The sequence below is a fragment of the Cottoperca gobio genome, chromosome 9, assembly GCF_900634415.1.
Source record: "Cottoperca gobio chromosome 9, fCotGob3.1, whole genome shotgun sequence".
Lineage (NCBI taxonomy): Eukaryota > Metazoa > Chordata > Actinopteri > Perciformes > Bovichtidae > Cottoperca > Cottoperca gobio.
In genome coordinates, this window is record NC_041363.1 from 10,964,087 (window position 1) to 10,989,955 (window position 25,869).

At 41.5% G+C, this 25,869-nt stretch overlaps 2 protein-coding genes and 3 non-coding genes across 5 annotated transcripts; 4 read left to right on the forward strand and 1 right to left on the reverse strand.

The window, feature by feature from the left end:
- The first annotated feature begins 12,067 nt into the window (after positions 1-12,067).
- Positions 12,068-12,173, forward strand: LOC115014176 (U6 spliceosomal RNA). The gene has a single exon (XR_003832871.1). It is a non-coding gene; the product is annotated as a U6 spliceosomal RNA (small nuclear RNA).
- A 1,515-nt stretch (positions 12,174-13,688) lies between these two features.
- On the forward strand, positions 13,689-13,794 carry LOC115014177 (U6 spliceosomal RNA). Its single transcript, XR_003832872.1, has one exon. It is a non-coding gene; the product is annotated as a U6 spliceosomal RNA (small nuclear RNA).
- Positions 13,795-14,225: 431 nt separating this feature from the next.
- trnak-uuu (transfer RNA lysine (anticodon UUU)) lies at positions 14,226-14,298 on the reverse strand. The gene has a single exon. It is a non-coding gene; the product is annotated as a tRNA-Lys (tRNA).
- A 270-nt stretch (positions 14,299-14,568) lies between these two features.
- On the forward strand, positions 14,569-19,383 carry gatc (glutamyl-tRNA amidotransferase subunit C). The gene is made up of 5 exons (XM_029439961.1): positions 14,569-14,927; positions 15,050-15,100; positions 16,534-16,703; positions 16,843-16,946; positions 19,032-19,383. Exons 1-5 carry the CDS (start codon positions 14,739-14,741, stop codon positions 19,091-19,093), a joined length of 576 nt encoding a protein of 191 aa, XP_029295821.1. The 5' UTR covers positions 14,569-14,738; the 3' UTR covers positions 19,094-19,383.
- A 502-nt stretch (positions 19,384-19,885) lies between these two features.
- LOC115013477 (polyubiquitin-B-like) lies at positions 19,886-20,899 on the forward strand. The gene is made up of 2 exons (XM_029439816.1): positions 19,886-19,977; positions 20,113-20,899. Exon 2 carries the CDS (start codon positions 20,125-20,127, stop codon positions 20,590-20,592), a length of 468 nt encoding a protein of 155 aa, XP_029295676.1. The 5' UTR covers positions 19,886-19,977; positions 20,113-20,124; the 3' UTR covers positions 20,593-20,899.
- Positions 20,900-25,869: the final 4,970 nt, after the last annotated feature.

The window sequence follows — 25,869 nt, forward strand, 5'->3', positions numbered from 1 at the left end:
TACAGACATCCATGTCCCCCACAAGATGAACATGAATAAGTTGTTTTCATATTAGCTATGGGGGAGGAAAAATGACTTGAGTACATAAATGATGAAATAAATACATACATTTACTAGAAGGGAACTCAGAGAGCACAGACCTCTGCCAATCTCTGAATGTTAAAATAAAATAAAAAATAATGTATGTATCCGCCCTGTGAATCACAACATACAACGGATTCTTTCTTGGCTTGTGTGGGTGGGTGGCTTCTGGTTCCTCACTCAGCATAGTAACACATCATGTTAAATATTATCACACTCACAAACAATTTGTGGACTTTGTCACTTGTCACAAGTAGATGAAAATTATTTTCAACCAAACAATATAAAAAAAAAATATATATATATATATATAGTATTGGTATGTTATCTCTACTGTTTTTATTTGCTGTCACCATGTTATGATATGTTATTTTATTTATGCTATTTTATTGTACAGCACTTTGGTCTACTTTGGTTGTTTTTTAAATGTGCTTTATAAATAAACTTGATTTGATTCGATAGTTGTCAACAACTTAAACTCTTCTTTTGAAGCATCCATAACTGTAAACACATAGTGAATGACAATATAATATAACACAGTTGTAATAATATAAAATATTTCTTCACAGGAGTCCTAGTAATAGTTATAAACTTTGTCTGCTGATGAAGATCATGTGATATGATCAAAAGCACCAGATTACCCACTAAATGGATTATCAATGTCAGTACACACACACACACACACACACACACACACACACACACACACACACACACACAATACTAACATGAAGTTAATTTATTTTTTAAGGTTTCTTGTGTCTCTTTGTAGTTGCTTTATGTCTTGTCGTTGTTTTCAGTCTCGTAGGGACAGCAGCAGAACAGACTGATCCTTTTCAGCAGAGATGGCCTTTTGGTCTGGACAGGCTGAACCTGAGCTGAAACCTTCTGATCCACCTGTTTCTTGCTCTTATAGCTCTTTTAGGATAATTGAAATAAAACAACAGGGTAAATACAGAGATTAAAAATGACATAATCCACACATAGACTGGTCTTCAGGAACTATATTACAGTAGAGTGCTCATTGTCATGCTGTCTGTTTTAAGTCTGCAACCCCATCTACTCCTAGTCTGCCTGTCACCTCTGAGTTTCCAGATCTGGAGTTCCCAAGGATTATCTGGATCTTAAGGAGGTGTTTAATAAGACCCGGGCCACCGCCTTGCCACCACATCGAATCTATGACTGCACTATTGACCTGCGTCCAGGTACTTCTCCTCTCAGAGGTTGACTCTTCTCGCTATCAGCTCCTGAGACCAAGGCCATGGAGAGGTACATCAATGACTCCTTGGCTGCAGGAATTATCTGACCATCTTCATGTCCAGCCAGAGCTGGACATGAAGATGGTGAAACTGGCACTGGAGGAGTGAAGACACTGGTTGGAGGGAATAGAGCAGCCATTTGTGGTCTGGACAGACCACAAAAACCTGGAGTACATCCGTTCAGCCAGGCGGCTGAACTCTCGTCAAGCAAGGTGGGCTCTCTTCTTTAACAGTTTTGACTTTTCACTTTCCTACAGACCTGGTTCAAAGAATGTGAAACCCGACGCCCTTTCCCGTCAATTCCAGTCGGAGAGTTTTCCATCCAGTCCGGAAGGTATCCTTCCTTCTGCATGTGTCATCGGTGCAGTAACTTGGGACGTGGAGGACAAGGTAAAGCGCTCCCACGCTGAACAGCCTGCTCCCAGTGCTTGTCCAGATGACAGTTTGTTTGTTCCTGCCAGTCTCCGTGCTCAGGTCCTCCAGTGGGGTCATTCGTCTCGCCTGGCTTGTCACCCTGGGGTGAGACGCACCCTAGCGCTGCTTCGTCAACGCTTCTGGTGGTCTTCCATGGAGGCGGACACAGGATTTGTCGCTGCCTGTCCGGTCTGCTCTCAAAACAAGACCTCTCACCAGGCCCCCTCCGGACTTCTCCATCCCTTGCCAGTTTCAGCTTGTCCTTGGTCCCACATCTCATTGGATTTCGTCACTGGCCTACCACTCTCTGACGGTAACACAGTCATACTCACTGTCGTTGATCGATTTTCCAAGTCTGCTCAATTCATTCCACTTACCAAATTGCCTACTGCCAAAGAAACAGCAGAGATTATGCTCAAACAGGCATTCTGACTTCATGGTCTGCCCTGTGATGTGGTCTCTGACCGTGGTCCAAAATTCACCTCTCGCTTTTGGTCTGAGTTTTGCAGGCTGCTGGGGGCCACTGTCAGTCTGTCATCCAGTTTTCACCCCCAATCCAATGGTCAGGCAGAAAGAATGAACCAAGAGTTGGAGACAGTGCCACGCTGCCTCGCTTCCCGCAACCCCTCCTCCTGGTCTAAGCAACTCTTGTGGATAGAGTATGCCCACAACACCCTTCCCAGCTCTGCCACTGGTCTCTCACCCTTCCAGTGCTCTCGGGGTTACCAGCCACCACTCTTCCCAGAGCAGGAACGTGAGGCCAGCGTTCCCGCTGTGCAGGCGTTCGTAGGTCGGTGTCGACGCACATGGAGACAGGCTCGTCTCATACTCCTGCGCTCTTTAGAACGTTATCAACGATCCACCAACTGACGTCGCATTCCTGCCCCCTGTACACTCCGGGGCAACGGGTCTGGTTATCTACAAGGGATCTACCCCTCAGAGTAGAATCCAAGAAGTTGGCTCCCCGTTTTGTGGGTCCATTCCCAGTCTCGAGGGTCATCAATCCTGCTGCGGTCCATCTTCGTCTACCGCCTTCCATGAGGGTTCACACCACATTCCATGTATCCAAAGTCAAGCCTGTTAAAGATGGCTAGATACAGTATATCTCAAAAGTGAGTACACCCTTTAGATTTTTGCAAATATTCTGTTATATCCTTTCAGGGGATAACATTATCCTACTGAAACTTTGATATAACTTAAAGTAGTCAGTGTGCTGCTTGAATAACAGTATAGATTTATTGTCCTTTGAAAATTACTCAGTACACAGCTGTTAATGTCTAAACAGCTGGCAACAAAAGTGAGTACACCCCATAGTGAACATGTCCTAATTGTGCCCAATGATGTTGTTTTCCCGCCCTGGTGTCATGTGACTCGTTAGTGTTACAAGGATTCAGGTGTAAATGATAAGCAGGGCTGTTAAATCTGGTGTTTTGGGCACAATTCTCTCTGAATGCTGGACAACATGGCACCTCATGGCAAGGAACTCTCTGAGCGGCTGAAAAAAAGGATTATTGCGCTTCACAAAGATGGCCTTGGCTATAAGAAGATTGCCAACACCATGAAAATGAGTTGCAGCACAGTGGCTAAGATCATACAGCGGTTTTCCAGGACAGGTTCCACTCGGAACAGGCCTCGCCAGGGTCGACCAAAGAAGTTGAGTTCACGTGCTCAGCGTCATATCCAGAGGTTGGTTTCCAAAAATAGACGTGCGAGTGCTTCCAGCATTGCTGCAGAGGTTGCAGAAGTGGGATGTCAGCCTGTCAGTGCCCAGACCATACGCCGCACACTGCATCAAATCGGTTTGTATGGCCGTCGCCCCAGACAGAAGCCCCTTCTGAAACCGATGCATAAGAAAGCCCGCAAACAGTTTGCTGAAGACAATGAATCCAAGAACATGAGTTACTGGAACCATGTCCTGTGGTCTGATGAGACCAAAATAAACCTGTTTGGGTCAGATGGTGTCCGGCGTGTGTGGCGGCACCCTGGTGAGGAGTACCAAGACAAATGTGTTTTGCCTACAGTCAAGCATGGTGGTGGCAGCATCATGGTCTGGGGCTGCATGAGTGCTGCCGGCACTGGGGAGCTGCATTTCATTGAGGGACACATAAATTCCAATATATACTGTGACATCCTGCAGCAGAGCATGATCCCCTCTCTTCGGAAACTGGGCCGTAGGGCAGTTTTCCAACATGATAATGACCCTAAACACACCTCCAAGATGACAACGGCCTTGCTGAAGAAGCTGAAGGTTAAGGTGATGGACTGGCCAAGTATGTCTCCAGACCTAAACCCAATTGAGCCACATGTGGGGAATCCTCAAGAGGAAGGTGGAGGAGTGCAAGGTGTCCAACATCCGTGCGCTCCGTGATGTCGTCGTGGAGGAGTGGAAGATTCCAGAAGCAACCTGTGCAGCTCTGGTGAATTCCATGCCCAGGAGGGTTAAAGCAGTGCTAGATAACAATGGTGGTCACACAAAATATTGACACTTTGGGCACAATTTAGACATGTTCACTATGGGGTGTACTCACTTTTGTTGCCAGCTGTTTAGACATTAACAGCTGTGTACTGAGTAATTTTCAAAGGACAATAAATCTATACTGTTATTCAAGCAGCACACTGACTACTTTAAGTTATATCAAAGTTTCAGTAGGATAATGTTATCCCCTGAAAGGATATAACAGAATATTTGCAAAAATCTAAAGGGTGTACTCACTTTTGAGATATACTGTAGCTAGCTAGTTATAGCTTTGAATAGGTACAATACTTTAAGTGCAGAACAATAGCTTCAAATAAGCCAAACAAAAGTGCAATATACAGAAACAATAGAATACAAATTCAACTATTGGCTACAAATAAGCCAAGCCAATATAAGTGCAACATACAAAGAACAGTTGTTTGTAGGAAGGGGCTGATCCATTCACTGCACGGTAGGCGAGCACCAGAGTCTAGAAGCAGATTCGGGCCAGTGAAGGGAGCGGAGAAGTGTTTTAGTGTGGGAGAACTTCGGTAGATTGAAGACCAGTCAGGCTGCCGCATTCTGGATGAGCTATAGAGGTCGGATGGCACATGCAGGCAGTCCAGCGAGGAGGAAGTTGAAGTAGTCAAGGCGTGAGATGACAAGAACCTGCGTCGCCTTTCTGTAGGTAGGGGACGTATCCTCCTGATGTTGTACAGAGTGTCTGCAGGAGCGGGTTGTTGCCGCGATGTTGGCACTGAAGGACAGTTGGTCGTCCAGTGTCACACCCAGATTCCTTGCAGTCCGAGTCGGGGAAACAACAGAGGTGCCGATGTTCTGATGGTCCTGGTGTTGAATTCATCTCAGTGACGAGGTCTATGTATGAGTTTTCCAGTCGCTCTGTTATGGGTACGTCCAGAGGAGACCCAGGCGCAGAACACTAGACTCTGGAAACGGAGTAAGTTTAAATAGTTTATTAATGCAATACTCTCCAGTAGGCAGATGGTGAGAGAATAATGGTACAGCAGGCAGGTAGGCAGGAGTTGAGAGACAAGTTATGCAGTGATCCGGGGTAGTAGAAACAACAATCTGGCGATGAGTGGCTGGAAGACCGGGGTAGATAAACTGTGCTGGGATGAGTTGATTGTCGACAGGTGAGCAGATTGGAGTTGATGGGTTGAATGAGATCAGCTGCTGAAGTCTTCGGACGTGCCCACACAGACACACAGAGACACACAGAGAGGGAAAACACTAGGGATACAGATGGGACCGTGACACGCTCACCTTGGTGCTCTGCAAAGAGTCAGTTTATTTGATGTGTGTGTGTATATATATGTATATTAGAACTCTGTCCTAATGAAAGAATAAATTATCTAAAATCCCCACTTTGTATAGAGCGAGAGCAATAAACTGCTCGATATTGTACTTTGACCAATTCTTCATAAACATTTAATCCAAATGGCTATAATTTAATGGTTTGATTCAGCAAACTGTCTTTTTTCATTTTAATATATAAAATGTAAACAATGTGCCTTGGCTCAAAAAAGGTTGAAAAACACTGGCTTAGAGTCTGGTCTCCATTTTGGCATCATGGTATCACAGCTGCATGCATGGGAAATAAAGTTATAGTATATATAGTAGAGTATAAACGGTAAATCACACACATCGATCAGCTGACTTCAAATTTCAACAGCTGTTCATGGACATTTATGATGTGACTATCAATATATTTTTACTGGAATGGATCTATTGGACCTTTGGCATTGAAACAGGAGAGTTTTTGTTGGATTATAACTGATTACAGGATTATGATGAGGCTTCATCAGTGAGTTGGCTCAATGTTATGATTTTGATTGTGCTTGCTAGTTTGAGGTGCTGTGTGTACCTGCTGTTGTGATTGTGATCTCAAAACCGCAGGTGGGCCGTCCACACGTTAAGAGAGGGGGGGGGGGGAGAGGAGAGATGTGCAATGTCATGTCTTTTAAGATACTGGATGCCTACATTTCCCTCGGGATCAATAAAGTATCTATCTATTGACCCCAGCTTCTGAGTCAAGGGTCGGAGTGGACACCTAAAAGTGTCGAGGTGAGAACTCTTTATGCAAAACAAATGTAAATTGTGAGATTTTATTTTAATGGACTATGGTTTGGGGTTATAACTGCATGTTTCGTGGATTAATTATTGTTAAACATTAAACAAATGTGCATTAAAAACATTTAGATATTGTTACGTGCTTGTATGTTCTGCAGTCAGACCACAGCGACAACTCACTCCACACACTGGTCATAGGCTGACACCTGGTGGTGTGTTTGTGAAACTGCTTTGGCAGTTTTATTTTATGAAAACAGGAAGTAGCAGGAAGAAACCAAATCATTTGAGTTTTTTATTCATGTGTATAAATACACTTGAATAAAAAAACAGTCCTGATTGTTTTAAGAAGATTTCTTGATTCTGAAATGTAATGTTTTCAGGAACACTGGTAGTTTGACTGTATATGAGTTAGAATAGCACTCACTTTTGTCTCTTCAGTCCTGATAATGTGGCCTTTATTCTATCTGCAGGGGTGGCCAACCCGCGGCTCTCGACGCGGCTCTTCAGAATTTTTTTGTGTGTTTGTGTGTTTGTGTGGTGTCAGTATGAGAGCATGACAGCGCTTCTAATTTTGATGGGGCCCAAGAGCCAATCACAAAAATGCCTGATCGATCCTAACATGGCAGGGAAAAATGCACAGCTAAGCGAAAATATGAAGACGAACATAGGGCGCTTTTAGTAGAGGGGGAGAGTTCATATTTCTTTATAGAACGCAATTGCAAGCCATTTTGCCAGACATCATTAGCCCATTTCAAGGCTTCAAATCTTCAGCGCCATTTCACCTGACTGTGTGTGATGTGGCTCTTTGCAGTAACATAGTAACATTTCTGCCACCCCTGTTCTATTGTGTACTGTGTTTTTATATAAATGTGTTTTAATGTGTCCTGTCTGGGTGTGATGTGTTTTAATTTACCCTTTTTTTATGGGTTTTTAAGGTTTTGCACATGCACAAATACATATTTCTTCCTTTCTGTTTTATTATATTCTTAAATCCTGTTAGTTTTGAAGGGTAAAGCTTGTTAAAATACCTAAAGCTCGACTTCCGGTTATGGGGGCTCGCAACTATCGGTTGAAGACTTGGAGGCAAGATCCAGGTTATCTAATTTGAGAGTGGTGAATTTGCCAGAAGATGCAGAAAGAGGGGATGCTTGTGCTTTCCTCGAGAAATGTGTTAGACGTGTTAGATTTGGCACCGCTAATTTAATATGTTTACACCATACTTCTCAGTATCTCACCCACTTTGCATGGCGTATTTAAGTTACAAGCTTGAAAGCAATAGCTTTAAATAAGGTTGAGTTAATAAGTACTACTGATGCCAGCTCTTAGGGGGATTGGTGATTTAAGTTAAATGTATCTCTGATAACTAGCTATTCAGCTACATTTGTGTTAAGCCCTGCAATGGTTGTTTAACAAAACGGGTAAGTGCCGTTTTATGACAAGGGTATGTGGAGCCTTCAGTTTAGAAATTGAAGAATGAACGCTTATTTATGTTGGCACTTTTATAATCTGGAATGTTACTGCATAACATATGTTGGCTCCTCCTGAGATCACTGTCCATTAGTTAAGTATGGTGGAACTACTTTTGGTGGGACTTCTTATGATTACATGGTGGTTAGTAATGTAAACCAAAGGTTAGGAATAGAAGTATAGTCGAGCTGAAGCACGTGCTGTATGAGTACAGTGACTGTCAGCTATAAGAGGAAGTGTCAACATGAGGAGGAGAGGGGCTGCCCGTTAGGGTGGAGGCATTCGGGGAAGGGGTTAAAGGTTCACAGGGTTGGATGGGGTTTGGAACATCCGTGTTATGTTTTTTAAGTGTATTTTTTATTTTTATGTACATGTGGGTAATCTGTGTCAAAGGTCATGTCGCAGGGTGTGGAGGTTAAATTTACTTCCTGGAATTGCAGAGGCTTGCAAAAACTTTAAAAAATCAAACGGGTTATGAATAGAGTTAAAAGTCTGCAATCTAAAATAGTTTTTTTGCAAGAAACACATTTACTGCCAAAGGATTATATTAGAATTAGGAGGAAGTGGACGGGATGTGTGTATTCAGCAACATTTTCTACTCAGGCTAGGGGTGTTATGACGTTAATTCACAAATCGGTACCATTTCAGGTAACAAATATAATCAAGGACAAGGCTGGTAGATACTTAATTGTACAGGGTACTCTACTAACAGAAAACCTGAATCTAGTTAACATATATGCCCCCAATAACGATGATCCAAAGTTTTTCAGGGACCTGTTTTATACGCTTTCAACATTTACTGGTAATTACATCATAGCAGGGGATTTTAATTGTGTATTGGATCCAACAAAGGATCGGTCAGGAGGCATAGATAAATCACACACCAGAAGCAGGGAAGTATTACTTAATATTATGAAAGTTTTATTACCGATCTTATTCCCGTATTGATTACTTTTTGATATCAGCAAATTTGGCTTCTAAAATTCATGACGGCACTTATGATGGAATCCTTATTTCGGACCATGCACCAAACTCACTGCTTTATGTCGACTCAAGGCTGACGAGAGATCCTCCTAAATGGCGATTCAACAAAAATGGTTGCAACACTCAGATTTTGTCACGTATCTTGGCAAACAAATTGATTTATATTTTGAGAAATACATCGGAAACATCAGCATCTATAAGATGTGAAGCTTTTAAAGCATTTATTAGAGGCCAAATTATTAACTACACAAGCTCCAAATCCAAAAAAGCTCGTCAGAAAATGACAATGTTCGAATCGAAAATAAAAACCCTGGAGAGTGAGGCCTTTCAGAAACCCTGCCCCAAAGTACAACAAGAACTGCTAGTACTGAGGTCACAGTATAATGAACTATCAGCTTCTAAAGCCGTGGCAAGTCTACTAAGACTCAAACAAACATTTTACGACCAAGGAGAGAAGCCTGGAAAGATATTAACATGGCGCATTAAACAATTAACGCTTTGGATGTGGTAAATGTTTTGTAAATGGGTTAAATTGTTGTACACTGAACCTGTTGCAGAAATACTTACAAATAATACAACCTCGAAACAAGGGGTGTCCTCTATCACCACTTTTGTTTATAATGGCAATAGAACCGCTGGCCATAGCTGTTCGGTCTCATCCAAAGATCTCTGGTATAACTATAGGTCAAAGGACCACAGCTTTATATGCTGATGACGTCATTGTGTTTCTCAGGGAGTTGGAGAGATCAATTCCAGTATTATTAGAAGTGATAGGAAAATTTGGTGAATTTTCCAGTTACAAAATTAATCATTCCAAATCCTCCATAATGTTATTAAATTCCAAAGAGAGAAGTAATCCGACTGCAACAGTCTCCCAGTTTAAAGTTGCAGATAATTTTACATATTTGGGTGTAAAAATAGTGCCCAATATAACAGATGTGGTGAATTCTAATTACCATCCTATTATGGAGTCAATTACCAGCACAATTGATAGATGGAAGCCTGATAGATGTCCATCTCTTTAATTGGGAGAATTAATATATTAAAAATGAACATACTCCCCAAGTTGCTGTATCTATTCCAAAACATCCCCCTGCCTCCTCCTCCAAACTTATTTTCAAAGTTAAGGAACATTTTTTGTGGAACAACAAACGAGCCCTCTTGCGCCTAACCCCCCTGTACATGCCCTATGATAGAGGGGGCCTTGCGTGTCCTAATCCTCTCTGGTACTACTGGGCAACTCAGTTAAGGACGACTATGTTTTATTTTGCAAACGATAACCTCCCTGCCTGGAGAGAGATGGAGTCCCAATTTTTAGAGTTACCTCTTCCCATGTATTTGTACTCAACTAGTCTTAAGAAACTTACAAAAAAAAACACTAACCCTATTACTAGGAACATGATTAGTCTGGCATGAAGTGAGGAAGTACTTGGGCGAGCCCCTTTCTCTCTCACGTTTTAAAATTCAGGATCTATATAGCTCTTGATCTATATAGGCTCAATGATGATAAACGGATGTCGTTTGAGGAGCTTGCAAGTAAACACAACATTCCACAGAAACATTTTTACAAATTAGAAGCTTTATTGGAGCAAACCAAAAACAATTATTATCTATACCTCCATACTCACCATTAGAGAAAATAATGTTAAAGGACTGTAGGGGGGAAAACTTAATTTCTGCACTTTATAACTTATAACTTATAACTTTATATCTGCGTCCCCTGAGTCCTCCGAAGCGAGGGAGGATTTGCAAGAAGACCTTTCAATTGATGAGTGGGAAGGTGCCTGCAAGAAAGCGCAATCACAAACAGCGAATACCCGTCTTAAGCTCTTACAATATAACTGGCTAATGCGTACATATATTACTCCAGAAAAGCTAAACACATTTAATGGTAATATCCCTAGACTTATGTTTTAAATGTGGACAATCCAAGGGAACGTTCTTCCATTGTGTTTGGGAGTGTACCAAGATAAGAACGTTTTGGGAGGAGGTTAAATGTATGATAGAAGAGATTTATCATTGCAGTTAAGCATGGAGCCCAGGCTTTATTTGTTAGGGTGTTACCCAAAAGAACACAACATAAGGAAGAAAGAACAAATCTTTTAAAATGTATGTCTGCTACAGGCAAAACGCATGATAGCACTTTCATGGAAAAATGTAAACAGTCCAAGTATTAGTAAATGGCTAAAAGAATTGTCTGCATGTGTCTCATTAGAGAAAATAACCTATTCAATTAAAGGAAAACAAGAACTATTTTAAAAAGTATGGGGCCCGTTGCTTAACGATCTGGATCATGCGGATCTAGAGGGCACTCTGGGTCAACAACTTGGAGATGATTAATGTTCCTATGCTGGGAGAAGGATTGAAGCCTTTCATATCTGCCTACATGTTTGTGCATCTCCTTACATAGCCTACCCACATGTTTGTGTAGTTAATTTAATTTAATTATGTTATTTGTGCGACTTTTAATGTACTTCATTTAGTTATGTCTTGGATGTGGAAGTGTGTGTACTGTCTTATGTAGTGTCTATATATGCTAAAAAAACAATAATGGAAGTGTTAAAAAAAAGACCTAAAGCTTCAGCTGTATACGTGTTGTTTCCTCTTATTCTGCTCCGGGTTGATTTCTTCACACACAACTTCTGTTTGCATGCTTGTTTCTGGTCGTGTATTCACCCAGGCTTGATTTAACACCTCAGGCTTGATTTAACAGCGGAACCCAGTCAGCAGCTTCAGGAGTCCACGCTGCAGCCAGCCGCCGCCTCGAGCTGAAATCAACCGTCTGCGTGGAGCAGAGGAGTTTGTTGTTGCTGTGACCGTCTGAGTGGAAGAACGGATCATATGTTGCAGCGTGCGGGTCTCTGTGTGCCCTCCCCCCACCCGTCTCCCTCTCTGTGTCCTCCCCCCACCCGTCTCCCTCTGTGTCTGTGTGTCCTCAGGGGGGGGGGGTCAAAGTGCCTCTGGAAGGAATGGCGGGCGGGGAGGAGCTGTGAGTAGATCTTTTGTTCTCTCGTCTTCAGCCGACCAATCCTGGCTGTCTGACGTAGAAGCTCTTTGCATATAGTTCCCATCAGCCCTAGGAGTTCCTCAGCAAGGCAGACTGGACCTGAAGTGGGTCAGACCAGGTTCTGGGGTGTCACTTTAAGTACCGGGCTCACAGTACAGCACTGAGACCTCAGCAAACGGTCTTCTCTGCCCATATGAAGCCATTTAAACCCAGTGTATTTCTCCCTTTCAGCTTATACGTGTCGTACCCTGATAGAAGATGGTTCTGGGTCAGACACCTATAAATACCCCCCAGGTTCAAGGAACTATTGTGTTATTTCGATAGCACATATACTAAAATTGGAACGATACAGAGAAGATTAGCATGGCCCCTGCGCAAGGATGACACGCAAATTCGTGAAGCGTTCCTCATTTTCCCTAAACATCCTATTTGTTAAGATCGTTTTATGATTTTAAATGATTTATTTTGTATTTGGGTGAAACAGCGCCGCCGTGGCTGCTGGTGGTACTGCAGCTTCAGAGCGGTCCCTCTCTCACTCTGTTTTAAACTCTTTATCTCTTTAAAATATAAATTAACACTATACAACTATATAAATCAATAAGTTTCCAGTGTCCATGCCTCTGGGGGGGTGCAAAAGCATTATTATTTTAGTTTGTTAATGTCCTCCAACCACTGCTCCCTTGAAACAGCCTCTACAGAGCAAACCTCACCGGCATATGGCCCGAGGGTGGAGCAGGAAAGAGCTGCCGCTGGGACGCAGCTTCACAGATGCCGGTGTTGCAACAAGTAATACACACTCACCCTTTTTACCTTACCTTAACTTTCTTGTTTACATGTGACCTTTTTTTTATGTATAGAAAAATAGATGAAGTTAGAAAACACAACTCTACTGGTAAAGCGTGTAATAAAAGCTCCTCTATGAAAAACAATTCTAAAAACACTAAATCAACATTTGTTAAGAAATATAGTTATTCTGTTTTTAGTTATTTCTGCCAACAAGAGACTGTGCAATTTGGAGATATTGTAATATTTATTGATCAAATATTATTTGTATTGCTCATAAATAACTGTTATATACCCTGTTAGTAGTAATGACACAGTAAGTGAAGTATAATCACATTTTTTGTAATACTTGTGTGCTTTATTTGGCACTTCCTTATCAAGTTGACACTCATTGGCTATTGAAGGTTGTAGAGATGGCATTGACTCAAATGAAGTGTCAATCGATAGTTTAGAGCACAGTGGTTAAAAATCTCTCACCTGACGTGAGAGATCATTAGGTGTGCCGTGGGAAATGATCCAATTTCACTGAATTAGTCCAAAAGAAAATTAATGTAGTTACTGCAAATAATTTGCCATAGTTGCGCATCTGTGCCAGCAATGTAGTTACAAGAAATACTCTTCCATGTCAGTAGGTGGTGTAGTAGCGCAAAAAGGACCTCGTTCATTGAAGACAATAGAATTGGTTATGTGCACGAAAGGTGTCGATGACGAGACGTACAGAAGAACAGATCATATGTTGCTCCCCCCCCACCCGTCTCTCTCCCCCCCCCCCCCCCACCCGTCTCTCTCCCTCCCCAGTCTCCCTCTTGTGTCTGTGTGTCTTCAGGGGGAGGGGGAGGAGCTGTGAGTAACTGACCAATCCTGGCTGTGTGACGTAGAAGCTCTTTGCATATAGTTCCCATCAGCCCTAGGAGTTCCTCAGCAAGGCAGACTGGACCTGAAGTGGGTCAGACCAGGTTCTGGGGTGTCATTTTAAGTACCGGGCTCACAGTACAGCACTGAGACCTCAGCAAACTGTCTTCTCTGCGCAAATGTAGCCATTTAAACCCAGTGTATTTCTCCCTTTCAGCTTATACGTGTCGTACCGTGATAGAAGATGGTTCTGGGTCAGACACCTATAATTACCCCCCAGGTTCAAGGAACTATTGTGTTATTTCGATAGCACATATACTAAAATTGGAACGATACAGAGAAGATTAGCATGGCCCCTGCGCAAGGATGACACGCAAATTCGTGAAGCGTTCCTCATTTTCCCTAAACATCCTATTTGTTAAGATCGTTTTATGATTTTAAATGATTTATTTGGGTGGCTGCTAGTGGTACTGCAGCTTCAGAGCGGAGCCTCTGTTCAAAACTCCAACAATATAAATTAACACTATACAGCTATACACATAAATAAGTGTTAATTAATAGTGTTTAATTTTCACATAACACTTTTCAAAAACACATGAAGTTAGAAAAAATTGTGTAATAAAAGCTTGTGTGTGGAAAAAAAATACAAATAAACATTTGTTAAATATGGTTGTTGTTTTTTTCGTTATTTCTGCCAGCAAGAGCAATCAGTCTTTCGGCAGGGACCTGCGGGCTGTTGACAACACAGAGATAGGTGGATCCATAGGATATATACCTGCTTAGGGAATCAAGTAAATGAAGTAGCTGCAAGAATTCCGAACAAAAATACTACCGCCCGAACAGGGACTTGAACCCTGGACCCTCAGATTAAAAGTCTGATGCTCTACCGACTGAGCTATCCGGGCGCTCTGGAGCCTGATTGTGCCGAATCAGATATAAAATTAATCAGACTGTGTACAATAATAATTGCTATTGTATAAATACACATGGGTCAACGGCAGCATTCCACACAGGAATTGCCGGTTTCACAATTATATGTGTATTTCTAAGATTTCGTACTTGAATGAATGTCGAATACAGCAATATTCCTCCACATTTAGGACGCCACCTCTGCATTTCAACTAAAACTATTCAGGCGAAGAAAGAAGTGAGTGGAATTGAACCTCTCGCTTCCCCTCGTCCCACCTCCCCTGGGCTAACGTTAGCTACGGCAAGTCGTTAGCTACAGTCATGCTAGTTTTAGACCCCAGCACTGACCTTCCTGATGAGTTATTAACCACTTAGAAAATGTTACACGTTTTCTTTATACAACCCGGGCATAGCTGGCAACCTAATTGTCTTTAAAATGTTAGTGTTTAGTCTCGCTGCGAAACGCGCATGTCGTGGCGTGTCATTGAAATCATTTCACTTGTTAACTAACGATGGATACTCGATAACAAACGTGGAGCACATCCACAGAAACACAAACCGATGCCTGCAGAGCCACATCACAAATGTAACGCGTTTGTCGAGCTCTCGGCCACATAACTCCAAGGTATATTTAAAGTTCAAGGATTTGTATTTGATTTGCACTCTGTTCAATCAGTAGCATATGTAGAACATTGACTTAATGTTAACCATACAGTCTATGGTCTTAACCTGGGTGTCTCTTCTAAGGTACCAGAGGTTGCAACATGGGAACCAGTACCAGATCACCAACTTCCCCCGGTAATATCCTCATGACTGGTTGAATGTGAACACAATACAGTACTTGCATTAGGTCATTCTTGGTGACCTAATGCCTTGAAGTGCATGTTAGATTTTAGATAATTACTTGAAAGCCTTGTCTTAAACAATAGTCAGGTGCCCATATCATACCTGTCAACATTGGAATTTCAAAATAAGGGCGGACTCCGTGTACCTGCACATCTCTCAGCCACCAGCCCATATAATGTAAATGTAAACACATAAAGGACGGGTATATACATTCAGGAGTGTATTACTTGTACATACATGTTTATAAGATGTATGTATTTTATTTATTAGTTATTATCATCAATTTATTTGATGGATGTTGTGTGGCTTTTGTTTTCCCCGACGAGGACTTCCTTGCGATGTCAGAGTCGGGAAACATGTCCACTACACTGTGACTGAAATCACAGCAGAAGCTGAAGGCTACATTATCTTTGGCGCAAAGCATCGACAGTTCTTGTCACACATGAAGTCATTGACAGTGTATGTGTGTGCCTCTTGGGCGTGCTTGTGCTTGGACGATTTTTCTGCCGTGTGCAAAGCTAACATCTGAATGGCACACGAGTTTGCCCGACTCTGCTTTTTATTAAATAATATTTATATCATTTGGCCAGGTACTTGCATAACGTTTTAACTTGTTTGGCAGGTACAAACGCGTCTCCATCTATCTCCCGTTCACTGTGACTCTCATCATATGTCTCTTCTTCTTCTGTGTTATTGTTCCTGTTTTCTTCTTCTGTGTGTTTATTGGCGGATAACGTTTTTCAGCTAAAGTTGAACACAATTCTGCCACCTGCTCTACCGGAGGCCACTTTACTATTGTACACTTTTTTAAATTAGGCCTATTTTTATTTTTGAAAGGTTAAAAATACGTGATGATTACGGGAACATATTTAAACGGGAGGAACAGCGGGATAGAAGGAAAAATACGGGATGATCCCGGGAAAAACGAGAGGGTTGACAGGTATGGCCCATATGTACATTGAAACAGGTTTTCTCTGTTTAATAATAATAATAATAATAATAATAATAATAATAATAATAATAATAATAATAATAATAATATTGAATCTAAATATCTTTGGGTTTTGAACTGACAAAACAAGACATCTAAAGACACCACCTGGGACTTTAAAAAAACTGGGATGGACATTTACCCTGTTATCTGACGATAATAAAAAATAATTGTTAGTTGCAGCCCTTATATTGAAGGACAGTGATCACACAATGATCGACAAAACAAACTGCAGAGATTACCAAAGGATCAAATTATGAGGCATGAGTCATGAGTGTTTTCTGATTAGAAGTTATTAATAGATGTAATGACTTTATTCCATGGTTGCTTTAGGGATGGTGGAAAGAATGTGTCACACATGCGTTTCTAAGCAAACACACCATTCATTTTACAGCCTGCCCATATCCCTGCTGACCTGGTGGACAAACTGGAGCGACTGGCCTTGGTTGATTTCCGCACCAAAGAGGGACTGGCCTGTTTGGAGAAAGCTATACGATTTGCAGATCAGCTGCATGTTGTTGACACATCAGGGGTCGAACCAATGGATTCAGTTCTGGAGGAAAGGTATGGAACAGGCAGTAGTGAAAAAGAGTGTAATTGCATGTGTGCATCTTCCTCACAGTTCTAACAACTGTAACTACATGTTAAACTCTTGTGAAGCATATTGTATGAATGTGGTTATAGTTTGTTCTTGCACATTCAGGGCATTAAACCTGAGGGACGATGCAGTGACGGATGGGGACTGTGCTGAAGAACTGCTTCATCTCTCCAAAAAGACAGTTGAAGAATATTTTGTGGCACCACCAGGTAAGAAAAAACCTGAGTACATTTAATGTTAAACATCTGTGTTGGTTTTATTATTTGTTGTGCATTATTAAGACGATAAATTAATATAATTGCACAATGCCTCACTGGTTGCTGACGTATTACTGTACATACACTTACCTGGACTTTATGCTCTTCTCATACATATTTATCAGAATCAGAAATCCTTTAATTGTCCCACGACGGGGAAATTTACATTGTTACAGCAAAGAGAGAGTAAAAATACAGTAACAGTAATATAATAAGTACAGTCACACATGAAGTTATAAAAGAGAATATTGCACTTGACAGCCATTTGACAGCAAAAGTGAATATTGCACAGGCATTGATAATTGCACACAGTGTTGGAATAGACTGTTCTTGGTGTGGAGGTCTACCAGGGGCCGTGGTGATTGTACAGTCTGACCGCTGCAGGAAGAAAGGACCTACGGTATCGCTCCGTCAGACACCGCGGGTGAAGCAGCCTGTCACTGAAGGAGATGCACAGTGCGGACAAAGTGTCCTGGAGGGGGTGGGACATGTTGTCCAATAGAGATGACAGCTTGGCTGTCATTCTCCTGTCTCCCACCACCTCCACAGTGTCCAGAGGGCTCCCCAGGACAGAGCTGGCCTTCTTAACCGATCTGTTCAGCAGCTGCGATGCTGCTGCCCCAGCAGACCACTCCATAAAAAAATAGCAGATGCCACCACAGAGTCAAAGAAGGTCCCTGCACTCCAAAATACCTCAGTCTCCTTAGCAGATAAAGCTGCTCTGTCCCTTCTTGTACAGAGCAGCAGAGTTATCTGACCAGTCCAGTTTATTGTTCAGGTGAACGCCCAGGTACTTGTAAGATTTTACAATCGCAATGTCCGTACCCAGGACGTTCACTGGTGTTGGGGGGGAATGATAGCGCCTCCTGAAGTCCACCACCAGCTCTTCCCTGGTCTTCCCTGCGTTGAGCAGGAGGTGGTTCCTCTGGCACCAGAGGGCAAAGGCCTGTGTCAGCTCTCGTCATCCCCATCAGAGATGAGGCCGACAATAGCAGAATCGTCAGAGAACTTCTGCAGGTGGCACTTTGCTGTGCTGTGGGTGAAGAGAAACGGTGCCAGAACCGTTCCTTGGGGGGGCCCCCGTGCTGCAGACAATCGTGTCAGAGTGACACTCCCGGGTCCTCGCGTACTGTGGACGGTTGGTGAGTTAGTCCAGGATCCAGCTGGTGAGGTGATGGTCCACCCCAGAGCACTCAAGCTTGTCACCCAGCAGCCTGCAAGAACCAAGCCAAGCAGAACTGCTTGTTGGGCCAAACTTCACTGAAGAGCGTTAACTTTATCCAAACTCACTTGTCTTTTCAGCTCGTACAGTTTGGCATGTTTCGCGCTGTAATGGCGGTCGAGAGCCTTTTTTATCACCGCCAGCGCGTCCGCACAAACTAGGCACACTGGCCTTTTACTTCCACAAAGAAATAATCGTTCGTCCATTTCTCCTGGAAAGTGCAACATTCCGCATCCACCTTTCTCTTTGTTACACTCGCCATGCTGCGTTCGTGATGTCAATGACTCGTGACGTGACCTCGTGTTGTGTTCAAGGACCCTGACCGTGGCCAGGAAAAACAGTCAGTCGCCCGTTTTAATCTATTGCTGACTATATTTTGGATTTATTTTTGTTGTTGTTGATTTTTTGCATGTGTTTATGAATTACCTCGAGTGCCAGATCAAATGGTCTCACGGGCCGGAAGTTCCCCAAACCTGCTATAAAGCAAACGCCCCCCACAAACACATGAACTTTCTAAAATATTGCTTCCAGTGCCCGAACATTCTCTGAAATCCCCCTGGGGGGCACACCCCCATGGAGAACCACTGCTGAAGTGTATTCATATTTATACTGCTGTCTATACTTGTACTTATTCCTGCACTTTATATTTTGGCAGACGCTGCTCATGTTCATACTGCTCATACTGTATATATCTTACTATTTATTCTCTATATATTCTGTACATGAATCTAAAATGAAGCATTATGTATCCTTTTCATCCTGTTTTGTTTGTAACTGTGAAGATTCTTAACTAATATTTATTTTTTTCACCACAGGAAATATTCCTCTACCAACGAGGGAGGAGAGGGCCACCATACTGAAACACTCAGAGTTATAATAATTATTACACATGTTTAATTTGGGAAGTTGTAAAAACATGATTTTCCTGCATTTAGATTTGTCATTGTTCAGTTTCGTTTGACACCTGCGGTTAAATCTCATTTTAGTTTCAGTATCATGTTATTAAAATTCTGAGTCAGCAGTGTTTTGGAAACCTTTGTTATGAGGACATTCAGTGTAATGGCAGTACTTTGCTTTAATTTGGGATTTACATTATGATCTTCATTTGTCCTGTTTTCATTCTTGTGTTTAACTTTATTTAATAAAAATCGCAATATTTTCTCTCTTTCTGTTTTGTTTCCATAGAACACATTGGTTTGTTTTCAGTATAAGTGGCTAAAAATAACTTGTTTTGACACATTTTATCTGATGAGATGCATCTCTGATGCAATCTTCACAGGAAATAATCTTCTTAACTTTAAAACTCATCCAAATCACAAATTTTAAACAAAGTTATTGCAATCACTTTTTGGGTTAATTGTACAGTTTATCAGTTGTTCAGCACTGTTATTGTTTTGCATTGAATACAATATGACATATCCATAACATATGTCACTTAACGTTAATCAGGGGTTGTCAGTTTATTTAATGATATAAAGGTATCCCTAAAAGAAAAAGCTTGTGAACCACTGCCCTAAAGCAGTAATGATAACGATCAAAACAATGCAGCGTAATGTTGGGAGAATAGAAACCGAAAGTTATGAGACATGGAAGGGGAAACGAATCTTAAGAGAAGGGGAGGTGTTCATCAGCTGGGGCAGACTGTATATAAACTGTGGTGAGCTGAACCATCCGACAACTGCGCCAGAGCATCGTTTGTGTTCCTGTCACAGCCAAAAAGACTTCAAGTTTTTCGAAGGAATTTGCTAAAGATATCACAAGGTAAGAAGCTCTCTTTATCCAGACAAAGAAATACAACGTGATACTTAATTGGAAATGTTTTTTATTAGACTTCTTAAATAATGTAAATATATATTTTTTTGTGTTTAAATGTTAATGTATGAAATTATCTTTCAGGCCACTTCTATCATGGATATAAACATCAAGATGCTAAACGGGACGTCCCACACCCTGAGGGTGCAACCACAGGACACAGTGGGCTCTCTGAAAATCCGCATCCAGAAGGAACTAGGAGTTCAATGTGAGACCCAGAGGCTGATCTTTGTGAACGGCCTGAGCACTCCTCTCACCGACGACTCCATGTCCCTCAGCTCCTACGGCTTGCACTCCGGCGCCATGGTGTCCCTGCTGGTGACCCAGCCGGTCACCATCCAGGTGTTCCTCAGAAACGAAAAGGGGAAGATGAGCACATACGACATCAAACCCGACGAGACGGTGAGCAACTTCAGCAGCAGGGTCGAGTGCAGAGAGGGGATCACGGCGAACCAGCAGAGGCTCATTCACCAAGGCAGAGAGATGAATCAGGGGAAACTTTCAGACTACAACGTCTGCTCGCTGAGTACCATCGACCTGATGCTCCGCCTGAGAGGAGGCTGAGGACACTTCTGCTTTAATCTAGAAAGTTCTGTACATTCCTTTATTTTTATCTAATTGAAAAACACGTAGCCTCAAGTGTCATATGTCTTTTATTTATTTCTATTTTAATTGTAAAAAATCAAGACATTCCTCGAAGTGTAATTGTGCCATATCTTAAAAACTTGTTTAGGCTTTATTCAGTATTTGTTTTTTCCAGTAAAATATGTTATACACACAACAAAGCATATTATTATCTTATTTTCACACGTTTTAATCAGGTAACGTTATTTGTACACTGTTAAAAATATAATAAAGTTCTAAATGTAAATTGCATGTCTCTTCTCATTTCCTACTGTCTTCAGCTCAGGGGTGGAGCTGTACCGTGTACAGACAAAAACCACAAGAAGTAACCAGAAGGGAACACTTCAGCATCAATTTCAAATGTACATTATTCCAATATTTAAAAGAGTGTCTCAATCATAATCAATGTTTACTACAGTACAGTACTATACTACTACATTACGATTACAGAAAAACATAACAAGTGCGTCACTATGTGATTCATCTTTTGTTTGAGAAGATGCCAGTGAAATGAAGTGCATACCTGAACAAGTACAAAGTTGATATTGATGAACTGGAAGGGAGTCCACACTTTAGAACAACACACAGAAACAAATCTTAGTTTGGTACAGATCCCTGCAGAAAAATCACAGCAGTATTATTTCATATGTTTTTCAATAAGAATTAGAATAATGATGCAAAAATGATCAATATCTTAAATCATGTCGCAATTACAACATCAGTCAAAATAATTGCAATAAGATATTTTTTCCAAATCGTTCAGCCCTAGTCCTCACTGTGTATATATCTTCCTGTAGTGCAGTGGATCTCAACCTTTTTTCGGCCAGCACCCCCCTATCCATTATCCCGGTGCCTTACCGACCCCCGTCAAATAAAATGTAGACTAATTGTCTCCCCTTAATTTTAATGTTGATTATTATTCTGTTTGTATTATTATGATTACTATTCTTAGTATTTATTATTTATATTACAAATTGATTATATACATTTTGTATTTAAATTCTTATATTATTTTTCTTATCATTAGATATTATGTTATTATAAAAACTCAAGTACTCTGAGATTGAAGTTAAATAATAGAATTTCTAAATAATAATAAATATTATATTATTAAAACATTTTGTTGTTGTTTTTACCTTCAATTTCCCTGATACGCCATGTACCCAGGGAGCAAACAAAGCCATTTCATTCAGAAGTGTCAAATGCAATGGTAAGAAGTTTGAGATTCAAACTTTTTTTTTAAATATATATAGTGCCAAATCACAACTCACTTTTCACATTGAACAGGTTCTCTTTTATTAAATAATTTAAACGCTTATGTTATTTATCTAATTTATGTGCACGTTTCCCTGTCTACTGCGTTGCTGCTTTGCGCATTCACATTCTTTCCTCTGCTGTTTCGCAAAGGGCGGGGCTCCGCTCCCGACACACACGTACGGGCGCACACCTCCAGTCAGAGACATAGCGGAGGAAAAGAGGAGAGAACTACAACGTGCAAAAAAGTAAAATATCCAACAAAATATTTATAAATGGAGCGACGTCAACCTCAACATTCAAAAACTCAGGCAAAAATATCCGCATTTTTTAAACGCACACAGTCTGAATCCAGCACCAGTGATGCAAATGTTAGCTCTGCTACTACGACCAGCCCGAGTGTAAGTCCCGACCAAAGAGTTAAGGCCCTGTCACTAGTGATGGCGAGATGAAGCTTCATGAAGCATTGAAGCTTTCCATCCAATTGGTTTGCACATGTGCCGAAGCTTCATGGTGCTTCATTTGCTCTACTGCGCCATCATGTGGACAATAAATGTAAAACCGGCGAAGTGCAAGGCTGCAGTGGATGTAAAGTATCTATGCCCTGAAGATTCTTTGACGCACACATATAAGACTGAATATAATGTTCTATTTAAAAATAAAGATTGATGTTATTACGTGTTATTGAGAAGAGAGTGTCTGGAAAAAATTGTGGGCTTTTTACGCCTTAAATGATAGTGCAGTTTAAGATTGGTCAGAGAGAAGGGGAATGACATGCAGCAAATAGCAGCAGGTCTGTTTCAAACCCCTGGCCTCTGCTGCAAGCAATTGAAATGTGGGTCCCATGCTCTACGAGCTGCGCCACCAGGGATGTGTACTGTACACGTTGGATGTACATTATCTTTTCAACAGATTTAGATGTGGTATCTTTACTTGCTCACAAGGAAGATGATGCTGCCGTGCATAACAATTGTTTTGCTAGTTGGCTGGCTCCATAATGATCCAATACAAACGCAATACCAACAACTCATCAGCAACCATGCATACTACGACAACAACAACCCACACATTCGCGGTTATATAAAGTGTTGATTATGAGGGGGCTCAATTGCGGTTCGCTCCCCTTTATATTTTGAATCACACGCCAAACCCGCGAACCTGTTCCTGAATCAGTCACGTGGTACGGCAAGTTCGCGAGGACATCATCACATACGTCATCAACACAAGCCTTGATACGCACTTCACAAAAATATTCTGCGATTACTCGACACACGCTTCGAAGCCTCGACACGAAAGGACACATCGCTACCTGTCACACATATTCGTATGGCAGAAACGTATGCTGGCGTATACGAAATATCGGCAATACGTTGATATAAATTAAGGGTAAATTGTGATCGTTTGAAGGACGCAGACGATATGCCAGAAACGTATGCCGGCGTATATGAAAACTAGCTCAAAATTTGTCAGAGTCCAAATACGTCCAACTTTTCCACACATATACATAATGAATTAGTATACGTATGTCAAACCTATTGATTGTGACTTTTTACATAATAATAGTTTATTTGAGGTTTTTCAATCTGGATTTAGAGTTCATCATAGCACAGAGACGGCACTGGTGAAAGTTACCAATGACCTTCTATTGGCTTCAGACAAAGGACTCGTCTCTGTTCTTGTCTTGTTAGACCTCAGTGCTGCTTTCGACACTGTTGATCATGACATTCTACTACAGAGACTGGAACATTGTGTTGGCATAAAAGGAACCGCACTAAGCTGGTTCAAGTCCTATTTATCTGAGCGATCTCAATTTGTACTTGTTAACGATAAATCCTCCATGACAGCCAAAGTCAGTCTTGGAGTTCCGCAGGGTGCTGTACTTGGACCGATTCTATTCACCTTATATATGCTTCCTTTGGGCAATATTATAAGGAACCACTCTATAAACTTTCATTGTTATGCGGATGATACCCAATTATATCTATCAATTAAACCAGATGAAACCAATCAATTGGCTAAACTTCAAGCATGCCTTAAGGACATAAAAACTTGGATGTCTAGCAACTTTTTGATGTTAAACACAGACAAAACTGAAGTTATTATACTTGGCCCTAAACGCCTCCGAAACGCATTTTCTAATGACATAGAAGCTCTGGATGGCATTAACTTGGCCTCCAGCACCACTGTAAGGAATCTTGGCGTCATCTTTGATCAAGATCTGTCGTTTAACTCCCACATAAAACAAATCTCAAGGACTGCCTTCTTTCATCTACGTAACATTGCAAAAATAAGACACATCCTGTCTCAAAATGATGCAGAAAAACTAGTCCATGCATTTGTTACTTCAAGGCTGGATTACTGCAACTCATTGTTATCAGGTTGTCCAAAAAAGTCGGTTAAGACTCTTCAGTTGATCCAAAATGCAGCGGCACGTGTATTGACTAGAACAAGGAAATGGGATCATATTACTCCTGTATTAGCTGCTCTGCACTGGCTCCCGGTAAAATACAGAATAGAATTCAAAATCCTTCTCCTGACTTACAAATCAATTAAAGGTCAGGCTCCAGCATATCTTAAAGATCTCATAGTACCTTATAAACCAACTAGAGCATTACGCTCCCAGACTGCAGGGTTACTTGTGGTTCCTAGAGTCTCTAAGAGTACAATGGGAGCCAGAGCCTTCAGCTATCAAGCTCCTTTCCAGTGGAACCAGCTTCCAGGTTGTGTTCGGGAGGCAGACACACTCTCCACATTTAAGAGTAGGCTAAAGACTTTCCTTTTTGATAAAGCTTATAGTTAGGGCTGGCTCAGGTTTGCCCTGGATCAGCCCCTAGTTATGCTGCTATAGGCTTAGACTGCCGGGGGACACCTCCCTGCTCTCTTCCTTTTCTCCCTCTCTCTTCTTCTCCCTCTCTATCTGTATGCATTTATGTAAATGTATGTTACTAACTCACCATCCGGGGTATCATCCCCGGAGTGTCTGTCTCTCATGTGGCAGGTTGCCACTGATAAAGTTTACGTCAGGATCATGAATCGTGACAGCGCCTGCTGCCCTGGTCCTGCTGGACACCGGGAAGCCTTATTGACATTTTCCTGGATTCATCCAAACTTTCTATTTCTTTTTTTTTCCAACACAACATAATTTCTGTCAAATATTGTATTTGTACTATGTTGTTTATCCTGTACACACGACATCTATTGCACGTCTGTCCGTCCTAGGAGAGGGATCCCTCCTCAGTTGCTCTCCCTGAGGTTTCTTCCATTTTTTCCCCTTTAATTTTGGGGTTTCTTTTAGGAAGTTTTTCCTTGTGCGATGCGAGGGTCTAAGGACAGAGGATGTTGTAACCTGTACAGTCTGTAAAGCACACTGAGACAAATGTATAATTTGTGATATTGGGCTATACAAATAAATTTGATTTGATTTGATTTGATTGATAGCGTATCACTTACTTATACAAAACGTATCAGAGCGTCTGGCCAACGGAGCTGGAAAAGTGCCATTTGGTTCACGTCATGCTGATGCTGGAGAATGGCTAGAATTTACTCTTGCCGCAGCCTCTCAGCATCCTCCATGCTCTCTGATGCTGGGTTGATGATGTGTTGATGTATTCATCAAGACGTGCTGTGAAGAAGTGAGGATGAGCTACTCACAGGGACCCTATATACTATATTCAAACCCCAATAAGCTCCCAAAACGCTAGCTGTACTGTAGAAACACATTTAATAAGCTACTCCGTCGTCAGGGATAAGTTTAACATAGGTTACGAATAGGTTATCCACTCGTTATCAATAAATTGGCTGTAGGGTTCACCGTCAGCCGACGTAGCCTATATCTAACGTACATCTAACGTATTCACGTACTGTATTCATGTAGGTATTCACGTACTGTATTTACGTAGGTAACTATTCACGTACGTATTCTGTATTCACGTATGTCTAACGTAACGTAACTTATGTGTAACA